This window comes from Chelonoidis abingdonii, chromosome 2 (genome assembly GCF_003597395.2).
Source record: "Chelonoidis abingdonii isolate Lonesome George chromosome 2, CheloAbing_2.0, whole genome shotgun sequence".
NCBI classification, from domain to species: domain Eukaryota; kingdom Metazoa; phylum Chordata; order Testudines; family Testudinidae; genus Chelonoidis; species Chelonoidis abingdonii.
This window is the reverse complement of record NC_133770.1, coordinates 14,867,811-14,890,412: the sequence shown is the minus strand read 5'-3', so window position 1 is coordinate 14,890,412 and position 22,602 is coordinate 14,867,811. Positions and strand designations below refer to the sequence as shown.

The 22,602-nt window shown below is 43.9% G+C and overlaps 1 protein-coding gene across 1 annotated transcript; it reads right to left on the bottom strand.

Annotated features, from left to right (window-relative positions):
- Window positions 1-38: 38 nt before the first annotated feature.
- On the bottom strand, window positions 39-20,461 carry GORASP1 (golgi reassembly stacking protein 1). Its single transcript, XM_032800845.2, has 9 exons — window positions 20,307-20,461; window positions 12,056-12,136; window positions 9,610-9,813; window positions 6,778-6,864; window positions 6,286-6,416; window positions 5,299-5,446; window positions 3,853-4,003; window positions 3,291-3,446; window positions 39-2,191 (listed from the first exon to the last, which is right to left on the bottom strand). Exons 1-9 carry the CDS (start codon window positions 20,367-20,369, stop codon window positions 1,929-1,931), a joined length of 1,284 nt encoding a protein of 427 aa, XP_032656736.1. The 5' UTR covers window positions 20,370-20,461; the 3' UTR covers window positions 39-1,928.
- Between the last annotated feature and the right edge of the window lie 2,141 nt (window positions 20,462-22,602).

Below are 22,602 nucleotides of genomic sequence, written 5' to 3'. Positions count from 1 at the left end.
ACAGAAGGAATGGACAAGAAAAATAAATTGACCAGTAGTTTAAGTTGTAGGATCTTTACTTTATAAACACTGAATAGTCACTCATGTGGGCTTTCATTTTGCAAATACTATATTCTATTAATATAATGTAGTGAGAAGCAAATTACACAATACATATCAAACTTTAACTGCAAATATTTTAATTGCAAATCCCCTGTGCTTAATGCTTGATATGTTCTTCTCTATAAAGAGTAAAAATATTTTGGCCATCCTGTTTAGACAGATACCATATGTCCTGTCAAACTAGAGTTTAATAAGAAATTGCACAGTGATCTAAGAAACTGTGCAGAGGACCCACAGCTCCACTGCGGCTATGACAACCTACACCAGCTCAGGATCTGCCTCCTTGTGTTGTGGCTTCATCTACACCACTCTTCTAAATCCTGATTACTGCATGTGAGGACAACAGACCAAGACAGCCTGGCTCAAAGACATTATCCTAAATATACTGAAGTCTATGAAATACACAGTATCTTATGTAGGATGATGGAAAAATGCCAGTTAATATTTTCCATTGCCAGGAACTGTTTTCCAAGTAAGATGCATTTTAGACCTCACTGGACCTCATTCTCTTCATTTATATTGGATTTACATCAGCATAAATGACCACAGTGAAGTTGCTCCCGATCAACACCAGTAGGAGAAGAGGATTGGAACAACTCCATTGTACTTAAAAATGTCAAAGAAGTTGCCACCTAAGTAATGAGAAGGGTCCCATGCTGGTAGCTTGACAATTGGTTGAACAGTAATAGCAAATATTCATGAAGTAAAATAAGTGTTTAAAAGTATAGGAAGTGTTTGAAAACAAAACAAAATATATAAAAGCAGTACAGATTATTACACAATATGTTCTATTCCAGTGTTTTACACCTATAGATTTATATCAAAAATAGCTAAGAAATGGGAAAATACACAACAGATTAATAAAAACCAGTACCAAGGCTATTCACTGTCAACCCATTACCTCTAACAGACTATTCATGTCCATTTAAAATTTTAGTGATCCCAGAATCAAACCATGTGCTTCATCTTAAAACCATAGTCTGATTAAACAGAAATCAACTTAGTTAATTTTTAACGCCACAAAAACATTTCCCTTACAACTTCATTTAAAAAAAGTTCTTTGTAAAAGACCACAATCCAGCCCAATGAACAATCTACCGAATGCCAATCACAGCCACTTGCAGTTCTGTATCACACAGTATATGATGCACTAATTTCCTGCAAAAATAACTTTATGGCAACCAGTAAATTCACTCCCATTGACTCCCTAAACAAAAGGCAGCGGAACACTTAGCTCCAAAACAAGTTAAATAAAGTTTGCATTACTTTCATGTTAATTAAGAAGTCTGTATAAAACAAAGTTTCTTTTGGAACTATATGATCTGAAAATTGAGTCAAGATATAAAAATTGTTCTCCAGAAAGCCAAAATTATGACTAGCATTTTTCTTAATGCTGTAAAAGATACCAGGGGAATATAGTCATTCAAATGTAGCTTATTCTTTACATAAAAGCAATTATGCCTTTGGATCAACAAATTAAAAACAGTTGTAATAATGCTTGTTAATAGAGGAAAAAATAGTGAGTTTTTCTAATCTCCAACAGATTATTCAATTTTTAAAAACTGGTATTTTTGAAAGGACAAATAGATGCATGATCAATAGGCTAATCTGAGTCTGCATAACATTTAAATAAAGTTCCATCTAGCAAACAATGCTGAGAAGAGATAACAAGTGCTGCGTACGGGACCTGTATACTCTTACAGCATTGCCTATGCTAACAACATAGAATAGTTGTAATTATCACTAGAGATCAAAAAGTCAACATTTGAGATGTAGCATGACAGCATATGGCAGACTGACGATTTAAGGAAGTGTCCTTTTTAGTGCTAGTCTTGTATAGCTTCTTTCAGTTCATGTGTCTTTTCATCGCTGTCAAGTTTCAGTGGGTTAGTGGATGGTAAGGCCTCAAGTAGTTCAATTTCTGGAGCATCAGAATCTGTTCTTACTGTTGCCTTTGAAGAAATATCATTAGGAAGAGCAAAGGACGGTAAAGGGGAAAGCGAAGGCATTAAATGGTCCAACTGTGACTGTGTAACTGAGCCCTCAGCATATGTGGTCAGATCGGCAGGGACTGAAGCCGTGGCGTGCTCTGAGAAAATAAAAGAGTAAGTTAAACAAACAAACCAAAACTTGTCGGACACCTACCAGAGACTAATTTTGTGGCTGTATTTGTATAACATAAGCTTGGATGCAATGCAGCCGATAGACTACTCTAATACACAGCAATACAGTGAGTTCCTGATCTAGGACTAGATCTCCTTGGCACTAAGGTAATACACAAGGCTTGCTTAATGATTCTTCTAAAGCTTTGTTATCATCCTTCAGAAACTAAGACCCTTTTGTGTTCAGATGCTGAGCACCCATAACTCCCATTAAAGACAAGTGAGCTGTGAATGCTCAGTACTTCTAAAATTCAGACCCTCAGAAGATCCATCTCAATATTTTAAGATTAGAAGACATGCTAAATTAAATATTTTAGTTTACTTTTTTGACATTTTAGGCTCACTACAAAGGGCCCAATTTTGTTTTTATAAGCTAAAATCTTGTCTTTATTCTTGGAATGTCCCCCCCTCACACACCTTAAAAAAGGGAACAGTGTCTTCCGACAAAGAAATTTTCCTTTAAAATAAAAAGTGAAATACTCTTGAATATTTTGAGCTACGTTTTCATTCATTATAACTAGACAGCAGCCTTGCTAAAGCAACAGTTTTTCAGCTCTGTGAAAACTGGGCTGCTTTGTATGAAAATCTTCTTCCAGCAAAGATTTACAAGAGCTGTATGTTAATTCTTGCATCAAGAGGATCTAAGTGCTTTAATGGGGATCCTCACCTTTACCACACTCTGAAAATAAGTGTCTCAAAGAGCAAACCATATTCCCGAGATTTTAAAAAAAATCAATCAATAAAAAAACCTTATGACATTGCCTTATCAAATTTGGAATCCACTGGCTTTAGCTAACCCATTCATCCTTGGCTACCATTTTCCTTGCCTCTTACATCCTAATTCTATCTCCCTCTCATTTTAGTTGTGCCTTCTGTATGATTTTTTCAGCTAGAAGGAGGTTTTCCTAAGAATAAGATATAACACATCCCCAAAAGCTTGACTCTGTAGTTCAGTCATGAACCGCACAGTCTCCTGAGTGGTCACCAATATCAAGCCAACAGGCTGACAGTTTTAAACAAACTCACCAAAATAAGTAGTTGTTCCATCGTTAGGTATTAAACTTTCAGTCCTTCCCAAAGATTCTGCAGCTGACATGTTGAAGGGGGCAGAGGAAGGTAAGTTAAGCCTTTTCGTTAAGTCAACAATTTCAGGAAACAAAACACCAGACTCATCTAGAAAACCTGAAGGAGGAATCAACAAATGTTCCTTTAAACACAGTATGAAACTCTAGACCATCAGGAAAAATGACACCCAGATTCCTGGAATCAGTGGATTCCCCCGCCCCCCACTCCACCCCCGTACACACCCTTCCCCCTACTCCCCCTTGAGTTAATTGCAAGCATTAGAGCTATTAAAGCACCAAGAAAGAATTCACAGAAGGTACCATTCTGATATAGGGCTTGCTCCAAAGTCCACTGAAGTCAATGTAGAAACTCCCATTGATTTCAGCAGATTTTGGATCAGGCCCATAATCAACACCTGAGTGTTAAAGTTCTGCCAGATTTCTGAAGGCTAGGGGAAGTGAGAATTAAACTGCAATCACGAATTTCACTCTATGTTCTGAAGAAGAATAACTGAAGTGCTTACCTGGATCCATAACTCTTTGGACAGGAGGAGGAGGAGGAGGGAGAAGTGCGTTTTCCATTGAATACATATTCATTTCTTGACCTGTGGATTCATCCAAGTTCATAACTTCTTCAGAGCTGTCCCTTTGGGAATTAGGTGCCAACAATGGAGCCTAAAATAACAGAGAAGATTCCCATTTGTACCATCTCAGGTCAATCTGACAAAGGCCTGTGTCATAGTATAATTCCTCAATCTGAACCTTAGAGTTCAAATATGAGGTACTAGCATAAACTCCTCTAAGCTTAATTACCAGCTTAGATCTGATAGCGCTGCCACCAGCCAAAAATTCCAGTGTTTGGCGCACTCTGGTCTCCCCCAAAACCTTCCCTGGGGAACCCCAAGACTCAGATGCCCTGAGTCTCACCACAAAGGGAACTAAAGATACAGGTTAATGCTTTAAAAAAAAATGATAAACACCTTATCCAAAAGAAACACAATTTAAACATTCCAAGCAAACTACAATACATGTAAATAATAACAAAAACAAAAACCCTATATTGTCTTATACCTGTACTTAACAACTGGGAACTGCAAAGATTAGAGAGCCTGGAGATAGATAGATCACTCTCAGTAGCCGAGAGCAGACGATTACAGTGGAGAGAATTCAATACAGTACAAAGAAAAACCCACAAGCCCAAAACTTCCTCCCTTGAGATTTGAAAAATCTTGTTTCCTGATTGGTCCTCTGGTCAAGTGTTTGGTTCCCTTTGCTAACCCTTTACAGGTAAAAGAAACATTAACCCTTAGCTATCTGTTTATGACAGCCTGTCACTGTGAAGGCTCTAGCCCCACTGTTCCCAAAAACACAAATTCAGGGGGTGCCAGCTTGAGTATCCCAACAGCTCAAACTCCTGAGTGATAAAAGTGAGAGAGGGATTCCAACATGCCCCAAAACCATAAAGGGCATTAAATAATCATGATCAGCACCTTGGATTGGGTTTAGAAACCAATTGGAAGCCAGTGTATTCTCTGGAGAACAGGTATAATATGTAGCACACAAGATGCATTGTTAAGTGGGCTGAAACTTCTGACAGAATGGTCTTCAGAGGAAGACCCATGTGAAGCACATTAGCCTCAGTTAGACGGATAACTGGTTATGTTTACACACATAAAGAAAGCTCGCAATCTCTTCGCCAACTGCAGATGAAACATGAAGTATTCATAGTACGCTGAATCCAAGAAGATCTCAGTTTGCGATCTTGAGTGATAAAAGGCCCAGCTCGATGGAATCTCCTCTGTTGTCATATCCCCCATTCTAGCAGTACCACCTCTCATTTGGCTTGGTCTTCAGCAAGCCCACTTTTACTCAAGCCCTTAGCTCATGGAACCTCACCTGTCAGACATTCATAAAAATCACAAAATAACCTCAGAAGGTACCCTGCAGATATGAACAAATTTCTTATGTACCTCTATGTAGCCATTTGTAAATGGCACAGGGGATCTGTCTTGCAACGGCAAAGGTGAAGGTGGTTTGATTTCTTCTTGCTGCTTCTTTGACATAACAGGTTGTGTTGGAATTCTGTGCAAATAGCCATATCCAATACCACATCCTAAACTGCATGAGAAAAGCAAAGTAAAAGAAACCTGAGAGACTACAGTGTGCTTTTCTACAGCTGACTTTGTAAGTGTTTTAAGTTAGGAATCTCTAAGCAGAAGTCTGGTAGAGATTTAGTTTTCTTAACCTATGGGGAAAAAATATGGCACTGCAGGAACTGTAGTCATGATTAAGGCCAGATCCACGCTATAAATTTACATTGACGCAGCTGCATCGCTGTAGCACATCTGGTGAAGACACTAAGCAGACAGGAGAGAGTTCTCCTATCAGCTTTATAACTCCACCTCTGCGAGAGGTGGTAGCTATGTCAGCAGAGGGTTACAGTCAGTATAACTACATCCTTCAGGATGTGGATTTTCACACAACTGGGGCGATACTTATTTAGGTATAACTGTACCTAACTGTAGCAATACTGAGGCCACGAAGTACTTTGCAGTTCAGCTTTAGTCTTGTGTGACTCAAAAACCTCAAGAGCTTCATTTCCATCATCCCTATAAAATGCAGGAGCTGAGAGCAGGAAAAACCCCAGATTAATTCCAAATGAGATACTATTGCAGGGCATTAAAGGTCCACTCCTGCTACTATTGAAGTCAATGGGAATTGTATCATTGGCTTCAACGGGAGCAGGATTAGACCTACGTTATGCCAAATTCACACTCCACAGCTGTTCTCCATTATTTAACACCTCAGAGCAGAGAAATTGTATGCAAGAATGTTGAGGAAAATAAGACTCAACTGAAAAGTGGAAAGTTATAACAACTGGTGATGTTATTTTACAGAGGAATTTATTTACAAAAACATACTCTATAATCAGGCAGAGACTAATCACAAATCAATACCTTCCTTCTCCACCCCAGGCTCCATTGGGAGTTACGAATAGCTCTCGGCAGGAATCGGTTTCCGTGTTATACACCATCAGCTTCAATGGCTTCCCCTCATGGGATTCAATCAGTGAGAAGAAATCCTCTGACTGATCAAAAAAAGATAGCGTGTTAGCTCTTAAAACAGGTTATTTTATCCCCCGCAACTCACTTTGCAGATATAAGCAGTTATCAATGAAGAGAAAGATCATACTCACTACTCCAAAGGATTAAAGACAACGACTAAATTACTGGTGACATTTGATCTTGAAAGGCAGCTAATTTCATTGTCTGGTATAAAGAGGTAATGACTAAGTTGGTCATAAAGGAGGTGGCTTTCGTTGCCTCCTCCCAGAGCTACGTAAATTTGAGGGATGTATAACCAATTAAAGCAGTTGCAATTCACACTTCACAGCATTCGCACAAAGAACTGCAATAGTTAGATCCAAAAAAAGGAAAACTATGCTCTACCTCCTGAAGTATTTGATCTGATCCAACAATGTAGTCCGTGTGGGGCTGCAGACCAGCTAGAGCTGCAGGGGAAGCGGGTTCTACGTCCTGTAAAAGAATGATACAGGTCACCGGCATTCACAGCTGGATAAACAAACTGTCCAACAATTAGAGTAAAAAATTTAACTCAGGAAAAAATGCAAGGTAAAATGATTTGTGTTTAGATTAAAAAAATACCTGAGAACGCTGCATTTAAGTACAATTATTTGTACTCGAGTACTCAAGATTCATAAAGACCAAACTTAAATTTCATCAGTTCACCACCCAATCCTTGTTTTAATTCAAGTGCAATCTCTCGCTAACCCTCAGATATCTCAGCAAGAGAAGTCAAAGATTACGAGATGAAACTAGCTTTTGCTGGAGACCCTTCCCAGACTCTTTTGGCCCACTCCCTAAACCAATATTGACATTTACTTTACAAATAAAGCTTTTCTGTGCTCTTCTATCTCCATACTATTTTGATGAGCGTCTGTCAAGCTACAGAGACCAATCCAATTGCAATGCATTTACTTTGCCAGTAATTCTTTATCTGCCAATAAAGTGACAAACAAGAAAAAAAAAATGTTCAGAATCCAGAAAGAGAATCTTGGGCTAAAACGTTAATAACTGCCTACATTCTTGTTCCCTAGCTCAAAAGAAATCCCTCTCACTGAAAAATTGCTGAAAAATTATATTTGCTTAGGCAAATCTTTAGGACAGTTCCTCTTCTCCTCTTAGCTGACTTCAATGGTGTTAGTGCTTTCGCATGCAAAAATGAACAGAAAATTAAACGTTCCATGTATCAGGAGCACTAAGCGGCATCTCCAGGGTCTTGAGGCTTCACTCTCCTAACGAGAGTCCTATGGTCGCGAGCATATTTGACCGCATCTTTCAGGTTGACAACAACACTCACATTCCCATCCAGAGAACGCTCGTGAAGACGCTCCTAGCATTTATCGGAACAAGCATCCACTAGGCCCCTAGAAATCAAAGTGGCACATTTTATCTGAAAGTAAATGAGAAATGATATCACTGCTTTAAAGCAATGCCAGGGATTTGCCTTCAGGAAATCTACTCCATCGATAATAAATCCATGAGAAGGGAAACTATGTCAGTGTCTTGCAGAAAGCTTTAAGGCAAAGGTTCTTTAAACTGTAGTACATGAACTTGTAGGAACTGATAGTCTGCCTTCTTACAGTGTGTCTCCTTTAAGGGGTTGTGGGACCTAGAACTGACCAATCTGTGTTCTATAGCCTGTAAGGAAACAGGAATTCAATGGAGCAGTACGTTACCTGGTGTTAATCAGGTAGCTACCTCCTTCAAAGGATAAAACCCAGGAAAAAAAGACTGGAGAGGGAATTACAGGGGTGTATCAAGTCAGGAGAGAGGTTCCCTGGGGTGTAAACTAGAACAGAGACTGGTGGGCTGGGGAACCTGACTGAATTACAGCCCAGCCCCAGGAAGGAGGGCTGAGGAGCCCTGGAACCAAGGAGAAGAAGTGTGCGAGTCCAAGGATCAAGGGAGGCTCCATGGAATCAGAACGTAAGAATTGCTCTACTGGGTCAGACCAATGGTCCATCTAGCCCTGTATCCTGCTTTCTGACAGTAGCCAGTACCAGACTTTCAGTGAGAGTGTACAGAACAGGGCAGTTAGAGTGATCCACCCCGTCTTCCCCTCCTGTCTTTTGTCCATCACAACATCTCATGGCAACGAATTCCACAGGTTAATTGTGCATTGTGTGAAAGAGAATGGAGCAAGAACTTGGATTCTGGTGGTCTGGGCTGGCGAAACCTCCTTGAATCACAGCACAGACCCATGAAAGGGCTGCGGAATTCCTTAATCAAGAGAAATGAGAGTTACGAGTCCAGGGGCTGAGGCAGGAAGAGTCCTGTGGGAAAGAGTCTCCAGAGGCCAGTGGATGCAGTGGGAATGGTAGAGCCCCCAGGCTCAGAAGAGATGAGAAGGACACTGGCAACAAGGGTGAGTTGGTTCTACTTTGAGCAGGAGGTTGGACTAGATGACCTCCTGAGGTCTCTTCCAAACCTAATCTTCTATGATTCTATGAACTAAAGCTGCCTGGTGCCCAAGTTACACAACCTCCTCCCACACCCACCCATGCAGGAAATGTTTTTTCTGTCTCATGAAACTTCCGCATCCGGACAAAATGGAGACATAAATTTTTCCACATGAGGAAAAGATGCGTGCATGTGTGTGTTTTTGTTCTGAAGCAGGCACAGTAAGGACTTGAATCCATGTCTGTTAAAGCTCGCATGTTCCAGTTTCAACAAATCAGCATCTTCTGATGAAAACCAGTTTAGTTGAAAAATTCCCACCCTGCTTTGATCATGTCCTCTAACCTTCCCGCCTAGATTTCCCCAGCCAGACTCCCTTCTCTTCCAACTCCCCCAGGCAGAACTCCACCAGCCAAATTCAAAACTTATTTTACTCTGAGTCCATAAATATTTAAGTTAAGCCTATTAAAGCCTAAAATAAATATGCACAAAAAGAAGAAGTATGCATGAGATACTTTAAACACTAACAACATTTGGGAACTGCTGCATTAAAGCACCAAGTTCATATGCTGAATTGTTTTCATAAAGTAAGTTGTTCTTCAAATGAGTCCACATGTCCATTCCACTTCAAGCACGTGTGTGCCCAGTGCAGGCCTACACTGATGCACTGGGTGTGTGCACACCTGAAGTGGAATGGACATGCACCACACATCTCAAAGAACAAGTGACAGAACAGGCCAGTAACCATTTTTACTAAGCTAAAGCACACAGCCTAAGTACACAGATGTTTCTCTTGCTTACCAGAACATGCCACACGTGTTCATTAGCTCCTTGGAAAGTGCAGAACCTCACACTGGCTCCGAGTAGCCCTTGCCCGCCCCACATGTTGCTAGGGATCACCTCCACCTCGCGCACTTTCATTGATTTGATGTTGTACACCTCCAGCTTCACTGCCTTCTCAGCATTTGCCTTCAACAGATCTTTCAACATGGTGTTTTCTTTATTCTGTGAAACACAGAAAAGGACAGATTTGTTTCTGACTGTGTAGTTGGATCTGGAATGCAAAAACATCAATGAAGAGGCAGGATTTCAATATCTAGAACAAACTAAGGTGGGGACGTAACTTCTACCCTCCATAACAACCCCACCAGCACTACTTCCTTTGGATGCATGAATTAGTGTAACTGATTCTAATCTTGGGTAAGGTTATTCACTACTCGCATCCATCAGTGTCACTCCCACCACCCCCTTCTTTTGTAATGCTGTTATAACAATTTTGGTCAATTATAATAGTTCTAAACTGTGTCTACATTACAATAAATAGCAATACTTTATACAGTGACCGTGATCTTTTTCCTTACCTCACTAATGCAACAATTTTGGAAGTCTTGAAGTAGAATTCTTAAAATAAATTAGTAGTGATTAGTTATAACTTAGCTAAACGTTTACTATAGAAGAACAGATGGGATTTTTAAGAACAGTTTTTAGAAATAGCCACCAGAATTTCACTATTTCCGCATGGTTAATGCAGTGCTTGGCCCGTCATTGGTAGGAGCCATTGTACTGACTGTTTCCAATAAAAGATCCAGTCTGATGTAAGTAAGACAGACCTAAAAAAACTCAGCTTCTGTGTGAATACAAGAAACCAAAGGATCTTCAAAACTGAGAGGGATTTATTTAAACTTATTTGTTGATTTTAATGGTAAAACTGACTTTAAAAATAGGATTCTCTCCACAACAGCTTTGAAAGTCTCCTCTTTCTTCAGGCATTCAAACAGGAACTGCATTCCCTGCACAAGACTACCACATGGCAGCTTCCCACTTGTTAATGATTCATTTTCATGTTCATATTTAACTAAGTGTTTACATTTGTTTAAACAAGTGTCGAGTTCTAACAACCTACAAAATGGGACTTTTATCTGGTGCCAGAAAACAGCTAGAGGAAATGCCAGAGGATACTCTATCAGTCCTTCAGGGAGTCAAGAGGCATAGAAAATGGGTGACACAGGATCCAAGGGGACAGCTACAGTGTTGCATGGGGAAGATTTTTAAATGTTATTTTAACTTTTATGTAGGCTCAGGTTTCAATGCGGGGACTTTGTTAAACAGTTTACTACAGAGGCAGATAGTAGGAGCGACTTATGGGGCCCACAGTACAATGAACTACAACTCCATCTCATAAAGACCCCTGGGTGGAAGGACTCAATAGATACCAAATAAGCACACCCATGGAGTCCGAGTCCTATAAAACAGGGAAGGGAAGCAAGAGTAGGAGGCTCTCCTGAGACGTTATTTTTCTTCATTGTTTTAGAAATATGTGACAGCCTGATCCAAGTCCCATTAAAGTCAAAGGAAAGGCTCCCTGATTTTAGCAGGAGTTTGATCAGGCCTTGACTAAGGCCTGGGTTTGCCTCATGTAGTTCTTCTAAGTCACTAGAAAAAACAGAGGTTTCTATAAAAAACAGCATGACAAAATAATTCAGGCAAAAACACCCAGTTCCTCTCCTGTTCGCAAATCTAGTGAAAATACACAAACATTTTTACTGGTTTCTCTTCTGCTCCAGTGAGGATTGCTCAGTGGAGAGACAGTGATAACTCCTCCACAATCAGCACATTCATTTACTTCCCAGGGCAAGAAAGATTTCACAACTGTCATTACACTGCACCTGAAAACAACTCTGTCAGAAAAAGCAAAAGAGATTTGTTCTTTTGAAATAGGAGTATCTAGGTTCCATCCCTATTGCTGATATCAAGTTTCAAGCAGCCATAAAATATGTAGCCTCGCGGGAAGTCCAAGGTGATCATAGATTTCTTATAATATTTTTACCCTGCATTTCAGGCTGTGTGAGATGTTCACACCAGTGCTACAATGTTAGATCAGATTTGCTAGTCAAGAAGAAACTAATGAATTCAGAAGAAATGGGGTTGATGGTCTCAATCTAGCTTCCCGCAAACGTGTCCACATTGTGAAAAGCAGATGCATTTGCATCAGTTGACACTCTCAGCATGAAGGCCAAGGGTGGAAGGAGCCCTCAGACCAAACAATAACTTCACCCATAGCTGATCCCTCTGGGTCAGGGTTTCGACACACTGGCAAGAAAGTGTAGGGAAGCTTTCATGGCTTCCATTCTCACTAAAGACAGCATCAATCTCCCAGAGTCAAGTAGGCCAATACCTTTTAAGAGCACAAAATTAAAATAAAACAATTATTTACTTCATTGAAAATGACTTGTCTTTAGCCACTTACTAGCCTGGTGTGTCCTATTGTGATGATAAAGTCAAAGAAAGGTTCCAACCCGGCCTGCTGAGCTGGAGAGTTTTCTTGAACCTGCAAAATTACACATTTTAAATTACAGTAAGAAAAATCTATAATAAATATCACCAAGTGACAGTGTTGTAAATACTGGATTCAAGAATAAAGTACATTCAGGATTGAACCAAATGTCCCAATTAAGAGACCTTAAAAGGGTTCTCGGAAATTTGAATTCCCTTTCCTCAATCGTCTGAGCCATGAAATCCATATATGCCACCTGTGGAATAGTCCTACTAGACAGCAGGCGTCAATTAAACCTCAGCAGGTGAAACTCAGACACTTTATTTTCTACAGCTTTAATGGCATTGTAGCTGACAAAGTGCAGGTATATTCTGGCCAGCATTCTTCTACGGTGCACTCTTTAAACCAAGGGAATGAGAAGATACACCAGGTACTTTCCAGCACTGGATAACGTTTCCTGAATGTACCTTGTACTATCTGCTGTTTGCAGCGAAATGCTTAACAAAGTGCTGAATACAGTGCTGTATACACTACTAAATGAATCCAGTTCTTTGGCCTGTGTTAAGCAGGTCAGACAAGATGATCTACATTCCTTTTGGTCTTAACATCTATGAATGAAATAACCTTTTTGTAGTATTGATATCTCCACTCACTCAGTGCTTAGGACAACTACATGCTAAGAACTGCAGAACCGACATCAATATGTTTAATACTGTTAGCAGTGTGTGGTGCTTTACAATTGAGCAACATGCCATACAAAGGACAGAAACCCCACCCTAAGAAACTTACAAACTAAGGCCCTGATTCTGCAACTGGATCCCTGTATCCATGCAGCGACCCACTGAAGGCAAGGGAGCTCTCAGCAGGGGTTTATCCGCATGGAGGAGGTTGCAGGATCAGCACCTAAGGGCTGCTCCTCTAGCCATTAAGGATATAGTAACTCCTCACTTAAAGTCGTCCTGGTTAATGTTGTTTCGTTGTTCCATTGCTGATCAATTAGGGAACATGATTGTTAAAAGTTGTGCGATGCTCCCTTCTAAAGTAGTTTGGCAGCTGCCTGCTTTGTCCACTGCTTGCAGAAAGAGCAGCCTGTGGCAGCTAGCTGGTGGGGGCTTGGAACCAGGGTGGACCGGCAGCCCCCCATCAGCTCCCTGCTCCCCTAAGTTCCTTGTGCAGCAGCTGCCCAGAAGGCTAGCAATTGCAGCTGTCCCTCCCCCACTGCCATGTGCTGCTCCTGCCCTCTGCCTTGGAGCTGCTCCCCAAGACTCCTGCTTGCTGGGGGCGGGGGGAAGGGGAGGAAGAAGGGGGCTAATGTCAGGGTGTCCCCCTACCCTCTGCTCCTGCACCCCACTTGCCGCATCTTCCATAGAGCAAGGGGACACAGGACAGAGCTCAGGAGGGAGCTTGCTGGCAGCAGCTGCCTTCTCAGCAAGCTGATCTAATTAACAAGGCAGTGTACTCTGTGCAATGCTGTCTCCTCTCCCTCCATTCCTGCTGCCTTGTAGAGTGTGAGAGTTAACCCTTGAGTGCTCAGCCAATTGCTAGTTCATCATTTAGAAGTAAGGCATTGCCTGGGGAATATCCCTCCCTCTTCCATCCTCTGACTTCACCATCTCAACCAAGCTTCACAATCATCATTGCTGTGTACAGTATTAAATTGTTTGTTTAAAACTTATACTTTGTGTGTGTGTGTGTGTGTATCTATATATAATATAGTCTTTTGTCTGGTGAAAAAATTTCTCTGGAACCTTATCCCCTCATTTACATTAATTCTTATGAGGAAATTGGATTCGCTTAACATTGTTTTGCTTAAAGTTGCATTTTTCAACGTTAAGTGAGGAGTTACTATACCAAGAGCGGGTCCTTAAGGGCTAACAGTACAGTATACAGAAGCACCGCAAAGGGGAACGAGTGGTACGTGGTCACTGAACACTTCACAGAATAGGTTGATGTTCAGTAGTTTTTTTGCAATTAATAGCTTGTGTGTATCAAAAAGTAAAAAAAAGTCATAGTCATGTTCATTCAGCTTTAGATTACAAACATGGATAAAGAGATGATCATGAGCGCTCATAAGTTCTGACCCAAAGAAGTTAATGAATCACTGTAAGCTATAGTAAAGAAAGCATGAAAGAAGTTACAGCGTGTTGATTTTCAACATCTGTACATGCGAGAGAACAAAACAGATTTATAATATAAAACAAAACCCCAATAGATTATTTATCAAAATGCAGTTCAGACAAGGCTACAAAACAGCACAAATTGACATTAAACACAGCATCAAAACCTAGAATATATAGGCACATCGGATTGAAAAAAATGTTTCCACTTAGATGTATGATTAGTTTAAGGTAAAAATGCAGTGTCATATCAAGACTGCAATGGCAACATTGCTTACATGTGAACAGAAAAGTAAACAGACAGATAAGTCACATGCCCCATTGATTCTGAGGTCATAATCCCTCTGGAACAAAAATAACTGCCACCCTTCTTACTTTACATTACACCTAAGGCCTGTGAAACCATGGTAGCTCAATTTCCTTTCTAAAACAAACACTACCAGGCTGCTTACAGTAAAACTTAGCTCTAGTCCAGAGGTTCTCAAATTGTGGTCCGTGAGCTTAGGGTGACCAGATGTCCCGATTTTATAGGGACAGCCCCGATTTTTGGGTCTTTTTCTTATATAGGCGCCTATTATCCCCTACTCCCATCCCGATTTTTCACACTTGCTGTCTGGTCATCCTATGCAAGCTCCATTCAGGTGGTCCACGGATAGTTCCCTCTAAGGTGCATGCCTGGGCAGCCACACACAAGAGAATGAAGGGCCACCAACCTAACTAGTGGAGCCTAGGTGCCTGGACCCTGGAGAAGACACACATGTAAGGTGAGGTGGTGGCCTTGGGGGGGGGAACTGGGGGTAGGTGGGAGGGAGCAGTGGGGTGAGAGGAAGGGGGAATTTTAGATGTGCAGGGCTGCGGCGGCCAGAGAAAGAGGCGACTTTCCCCAGCTCCAGGGCTGCGGCTGCTGAGGAGAGACGGTTCTCCTTCCCAGCCTCAGCTTTGTGGCAGCTGTGGTGGGGGAAGAGACCCCCCTTCTTGCCAGCCCCAGTTCAGGGGCTGGCACGACAGGGGAAAGAGGGCACATCCATCGCATTAGAAAGGTAAGACAACTGATATTAAAATATGAGTTGTGTGCTTTTATTTGTAGAACAAAAACGTTTATTATTAAGGGTTTTTTTATATAGTGCTTTTATCCAAAGCCCTTTACAATAGTTAGCTAACCGTACAAACAACATTTGGAAAGATCAGTAAGTGGTCCACCAAGACCCTCAGCAATTTTCAAGTGGTCCACGAACAAAAAATTTGAGAACCACTGCTCTAGTCTACACTTAAAAATTTTGCAGCTTTAATTATGCTAACATAGTAGATGCAGTGATACCACTACAGAAGTGCTTAAACAGTTAAAGCTTATTCCGGTTCAGTATAACAAAATAAGCTGTACTGTTATAAAAGCACCTTACGTAACTGGGATAAGTGAGTCTACACCAGGGTTTTTATTGGCATAAATGTCACTAAAAAAGCAAGCCATCAGAAACATATATTTTGAATTGATGGCACATTTGTTGGCAGACAGACAACTCAGGGCTGTGTTCCCTAGTCTCTGTGGATCAGCTCTCTCATTCCTCTGAGAACACCCACGTGAACCAAAAGATCCTTCCGTTACAACAGGATATGTTGTGGTCACAGGCAGTTCAACTTACATTTTTACGGTTGGGGCTTCTGGGGCTCCCAATTCTGCCTCTGAGGCGCTCAAGATCAAACAGCGTGCCATCTGGTAATGGATCGTCCTCTAACATCTTGATGGTGGATGGATACGCTTGATGTTTCCGGCTGATGCTGCCATGGTAGAGTGGCTACATCGTCTACCTGACATCTAATTCATTGCTCGTGCTGTCAGTAGCCATATATCAGAAGAAGCAGCAACACAATTATGCCAGTAAAACATTTTAAGTGTACTTCCTGGCCTTACGAATATGCAATAATTAGCCAAGGTATGTCACTTTTAGCTACCATGACAACAGAGGAACTAGCAGCCTTCAAAATAATGTCACGGTTTGTGTACTGCTGAATTGGGCAAGGCTGTTTACCATGACGGGTTTACGTTCTAAATGCAGTATAAGGAGTCTCAATTAAGGGCCATTCAGCTGGTGTCATATGCTAGCTATTTAACAGTACAGTAAACGCCCAGATGTGCACAGAAGTGAGTAAATGGAAATTTACACATTTCAAGATGCACTGTTCACCCTGTCAATGAGAAAACTTTACAATATTTATGGGTCAAAAAGGTGCCATTGTAAAATACATGCCGTCTTTTTGCTAAAGTTCTGTATGTCCCAGCTAGTAGCAGTCACATCAGCACACAGACCAGTGGCGGCTGGTGAACTTTGGGGCCAGTGGGGTGATTTATCAGATCAGCAGGGAGGAGCTGGGGGGATAATAGAAGGAGCTGGGAGGAAGATCGAGGCAGTGAAGGAGCTGGGGGAGGCCCAGAAGAGCAGGGGCCACCCCACAGAGCCCATCCTGTTCCGATCTGCTCCTCCCTGTGGGGGGCCCCACTACCTGGCTTCAGCTCCACACACCAGGCTTCCAGCAGCTTCAACCCCCACATTCCCCTTCCTTGTCCAGGCTTCCTCTGCACTGACCCTCCGCTGAGTGCTCCCTGCCCAGGCCCAGCACAAAGGACTAGGGGGAGTTCTCAGTCAGCCCGAGCCTCTCCAGTGGAAGAGGAGAGGCGGGGAGGCGAGGGTGAAGTCTCATCTGGGCCCTTTCCCATCAGAAAGACCAGGATTGGATGAGCCCTCCACCCCGCCTCCATACCTGCTATGGCCAAGGAGGGGCCTTTGTTGTACCACTAGATCCACCTGGGCCATGAAGTCTGTGCTGGTGACTGGACTGTGTACATTTACTCTCGAGGGGATTCTGCACCCAAAAAAAATAAAAATTCTGCACACAATATTTTAAAATTCTGCAAATTTTATTTGTCAATAAATAAATATGGAGGCTCTAGCATGGCAGGTAGCACAGGCCACTGGTTGCACTGAGGTGGGAGATCCTCCTGCATTCCTGGGACACGGACTTGGCGATGAAGCTGTACTCAGTCCTGACACAGCACAAGGGCCAGACCTGCCTCAGAAACTCCCCAGGGCCCTATCCCTCTGCGCCAGAAATACCAGGTGTGAGCTGGCAGGCTCAGCCCAGCAGGATCCAAGTGTAGAGGGGCTTAGTGCGGAGTGAGAGGGTTCTGTGTGGGGCGATCTGGATGTGAGCAGCTCAGTGGGGGGTTCCAGGTGCACAGGCAATGGGACTGTGTGTGGAGGGGTTCAATGTGAAGGTGACTGGAGCTCAGCAGGAAGGGATCTGGGCCTGGGGGGGATTGGGCTCTGCAGGGGAAGTGGGGATTGGTGGGGTGGGGGGTCTGAGTGCAGCTGTTGGAGCTCATCAGGGGGAGGAATGGGAAGAGGGGGGCCTGGTGCAGAGTGGCAGGGCTCGAAACAGGGGGCCTGGAGGTGTGAGGTGGGGCTTGGCGGGAGGGGGTGTTTAGGAATGGGAGGTCCAGATGCACAGAGATTGGGCAGACAGGGGAGCAGCTGCCCATACAGTGACCCTCCCTCCTGTGGCTGAGGAGTGATGAGATAAGGGGGAGGTGCAGAGCCAGGGGAGGTTTCTGGAGGGTGGTCTGACCCAAACCCAGCCCCTTCATGCAGAGGAAGTGCTTTCCTTCACCTCTCCCAGCCTAGCCAGGACTAGCAGCTGAGTCTGATGCAGGATAGGAACCACTGGCCTAGACATCCCCAGCCCTGCGTGGGGACACTTTAGCATGTGCTACATTCACCACAGCCTGCAGCTTGGGGTGATGAATTCTGCCTGTGCTACAAGAACGTCCTGCTTTTAAATATGAATCGCAGCATATCTAGTCTTGCGCTATCTGTCTCATACACATTTTACAGAGAGAGCATGTGTATGTCACAAAACACGCTGTGAATCACATGTACACACACATATCTGTATATACAAATTAAAAAATACAAAGTGTTCACTTGCCTACTTTGTCGGGGGCAGTGCCATAACACCCTCTATACACCAGTCACCACTGACACAGACTATTCAAAATAAGGAGCCCTCCTATTTACCTGCTCCTGATGGTAAAACAACATTGAAAGTTCTGCTCTATTTGTTTCTTGGGGTAGGGACTGGGTTTGTCTCCTCTACGGGGGAGAGCACTTTGTTAATGACTAATAAATGATAATCATGTTTGAGATTAGGAGGCTAAGAATCATGTTTTGCCTGATATAAGGAAGAGCTGAATAAATATATATTTGTTTTTATTCCATCCAGAAATGTGCTCCAGGAGCCAAGGCCCCTCCAGACTACATAAATACAGCAGAGGACAAAGGCAAAACAGATTATATACAGATAGTTGATGCACTAGCCTAAAACTGTACCCTATTCTTGTGGGTACAGTACAGCTTCTTTACTGAGCCACGCGAACAGCTGATAAACTGTATAGAAGCATGTAGCAATAATATGTTAACTGTTATATTGTGAGGTTGCCATATACCAAGATTTAAAAGACAGCTGCCTTGTTATGCAAATAGCCTATCAACAACATCTTTGCCTGATATTTATGCTCCAAGACACACATTCAAAACAACACATGTGCTGGCATCATGCCATACAAAATAATTGTTAAGGACTACTGGGAGAAACCGATCTCCTCAAATGTATTATCTTATGGTCTGAGCAGAGATTAATTCCTGTCTATAATGGTGCATCTTTGCAGTGTTAAAAAGAATTAATGCCACTTAATGACTGATTCTAAACACGACAAGAAGAATGAAGACAATATTAAATGACTAGACAGAAGTCAAAGCTCATACCAAGGTAATTTTTAAGATTACCTGTAACTCGGGAACCACTTGAAGAAAATTCATCAAAATTTACGTAAACATTCTCCTTCGCTTTCAGTGTAAACCCACCAAATCTCAGGTCAAGCCTATTTTCCAATCCATAGTTATAGGGAAGCAAAACTAGGCTTTTATAATTAAAGTTGATTGCAAGGATAATGGGGAGGCATTACTGCCCTTCAATATATAGAGCAATAGCATACATATATATTATGCTTCACAAAACAATTAAGACGTCCTAACTTTGCCTGGAGAGTTAAATAGGAAGATCAGGACAAACCCCTCCTTTAACTCCAATAAATTTAAGGTGTACAAACATCCAGCTGATGCCTTAAAATTGAGTTAAATGATTGCCATGCTGGTCTTCCTCTTCCTCCTCCTCCTCCGTGTCCTGGCACTTCCAGAGGAAGAAGGGAACAGGTGGAAGGTTGGAAGATGAGGGGGGAGACGCCAGCACAAGCCAATATGGCAAATATTTAACATGTCTGCAAAGTCTGACAACGTTTAATGCTCAGTAGCATTTTAAGGTGGAACCTGCCTGGGGTATTTCCATTCCCCCCCGCGCACACACAGTCCTGTATAACGTGGGCCACAGGGGCAGGCTTATTCCCCACGAACCCTTAACCTGGGGTTGAGCCTTCCTGATACAAAACGTATGTCCAAAAGGGAACTGCATGACCCGGCGGTCGGACCCTCAAGCCTCGGGGGCGGTGATGCGCCAACGTTTCCTAAAGATCTCTATCGTCGAAGCCAGGGAGACGCCTCATCTCCTTCACCCCTGCCCCAGGGGCTGCACAACAGGAGGGACGTATCACAGCACGGATCTCCATCCCTTCGATGGGGCTGTTCCCCAGGACGGAACCCATGCTCCTCAGAGTCTTACCCCCATTCCCTTGGGATGGATTTCGTCCCAGTCCCCCCAGCCCCTCCCCGGGGCCAGACCCAGGGTCCCCCCGAACCCCTCCCCGGGTCCCCCCGAGCGCCTCCCTAGGGCCAGATCCCGGCCCGGGTCCCCCCAGCCCCTTCCTGACGCTAGATCCCGGGTTCCCCCCCAGTGTCTCCCCGGGGCCAGACCCCGGGTCCCCCCTGAGCCCCTCCCCGGTGCAAGATCCCGGCCTGGGTCCCCCCAGCCCCTTCCTGACGCCAGATCCCGGGTTCCCCCGAGCCCGTCCCCGGTGCAAGATCCCGAGCCCCCCCCAGACCCTCCCCGGGGCCAGATCCCGGGTCCCCCCCAGGTCCCCGGGGCAGATCCCCGCTCCTCACCCCGTGCACATGAAAGCCCTCAGCGCCCCCGTCGGGGATCTCGGAGCTAGAGCCCAGCCCCATCGCCGCACTCCGGGAGCCGGGGCCGCGCAAGGCTCCCGGGCCGCCACCTCTACACTGCCAGCACCACAGACCCGATCAAGCGAGTGCCGAACAGACCGATCTGAGCGGCTGCTCAAGCCTGGGTGGAGGGTGGGGCTATAGTCTGGTCGCTGATAGGCTACGACCTTGTCGCGTGACAGGAGATGCGCTTAGTAACGGGGCGGGGCTACTGGTAACTCAGGACGCGGCTGGTGGTGGTTGGAGCCGTTCGGTTTCAGCGAGTCTCCGAGCCCTCTGGGAGGCTGCGGGGACCGCGGAGCCCCCTGCCCTGCTGGCTGCCCCAGCTGGGAGCCCCGCCGCCATGACCGAGCGCGACCCCCAGCCCATGGTACAGGCCGCGCGCCGGGGACACGGGCGGGGGTGCACTGGGCGTGAGCGATGGGGACGTGGGAGGGTGACCAGATGTCCCGATTTTATAGGCACAGTCCTGATTTTTGGGACTTTTTCTTCCATAGGGCTCCTATTACCCCGCACCCTGTCCCGATTTTTCACACTTGCTGTCTGGTGACCCTAGGGGCGGGGCCGGCAGCTGGGAGGGGCGCGCTTGCCCTGGGGCACGAACGAGAGACAGGCAGGGGCGCGGGTGATGCTGAGCCCGGTGACTGGGCGATCCGCAGAGGGAAGCGCGAGATTCAGGCGGGTGTGGGACGTTGGGGATTGGTTGAGGGCTCATAGGCTTCGATCTGTGATCTCTCCCTCCTGCCCACATCTGAGATTCTTCCTCCCCCAGTCTCGCCTGACCTGAAGAGCCCTGCTGGTGTGTGATCTGCAGCCGAATCACTCCAGCCTTGAATCCCCTCCCTGGCAAATTCCCCATCAAATTCACGTTCCTCAACCCCACCTATAAATTTGCATAGTCCTGCGTCCCACCCCCTCTGCCTGGCCTCACTTCTGTAGTCCAAACTGCTTCCGCAGGGCTCTTCTCTTTCCTCCCCCTGCCCACGCGCAGCTGCTGGCTTTCTACCCTGCTGCCCCCAAGGCCAGAGAGAATGGGTCTGTTCCTGCTGGCCAGGTGCTGTCTTCTCTTCCAAATCCCTTCCTAGTGAGCATTTCAGGCCCGATACTTCTCCTCTTAGCCTGATGTGTGCAATCATAGAATCATAAAAGTGTAGGCCTGGAAGAATCTTCAAGAGGTCATCTAGTCCACTCCCCTGCAAGCAAGGCAGGCCGATGTAATAACAGACCGTCCCTGGCAGGTGTCCAACTAGTTCTTGAAAAACTTCCAGTGATGGAGATTCCACAACCTTCTTAGGTAATTTGTTCCAGGGCTTTACTACCCTGACAGTTTTGAAGTTTTTCCTAATCTCCCACCTAAACTTCCCTTGTTTCAATTCAAACCCATTGCTTCTTGTCCTATCCTCAGAGGTTAGGGAGAATAATTTTGCACCCTTCTCTTTGTAACAACCTTTTGCATACTTGAAAACTGTTGTCATACAGCTCTCCTCCAGTCATTTGGTACAGGAGCTCATTTAAGTGATAGGTTACAGATGACAGTTAGTAGTCCTGCAGTTTCACATTTGCTTGAGTTCCTTCAGAACTCTTGGGTGAATACCATCAGGTCCTGGAGACTTATTACTGTTTAGTTTATCAATTTGTTCCAAAAATCTCCTCTAATGACAACTCAATTTGGGACAGTTCCTCAGATCTGTCACCCAAAAAGAATGGCTCAGGTCTGGGAATCTCCCTCACATCCTCAACAGTGAAGACCGATGCAAAGAATTAATTTAGTTTCTCCCTTATCGTCTCTGAGTGCTGCTTTAGCATCTCATCCAGCGGCCCCACTGGTTGTTTATTAGGCTTTCTGCATCTGGTGTATTTAAAAAAAAATCGCTATTACTTTTGGAGTCTTTGGCTAGCTGTTCTTCAAATTCTTTTTTGGTCTTTCTAATTTTATTTTTACACTTCATTTGCCAGAGTTTATGCTCTTTTCTATTTTCCTCATTAGGATTTATCTTCCACTTTTTAAAGGATGCCTTTTTGCTTCTCACTGCTTCTTTTACTTTGTTGTTTAACCATGGTGGCTCTTTTTTGTTCTCTTACTATGTGTTTTAATTTGAGTATACATTTAAAGTTGAGCCTCTATTATGGTGTTTTTAAAAAGTTTCTATGCAGCTTGCAGGGATTTTACTTTTGATACTGTACCTTTTAATTTCTGTTTCACTAACCTCCCATTTTTGTGTAGTCCCCTTTCTGA

Bases quoted from the DNA above. Each gene is read 5' to 3' on its own strand.
- GORASP1 (XM_032800845.2), bottom strand. From the start codon at position 20,369: ATGGGGCTGGGCTCTAGCTCCGAGATCCCCGACGGGGGCGCTGAGGGC. The intron at 5,447-6,285 runs GTATTGATTTGT...TTTCTCATGCAG, and splicing joins GCCTGGGGTGGAGAAGGAAG to TTTAGGATGTGGTATTGGAT. The intron at 2,192-3,290 runs GTGAGTTTGTTT...TTATTTTCTCAG, and splicing joins TGGAACAACTACTTATTTTG to AGCACGCCACGGCTTCAGTC.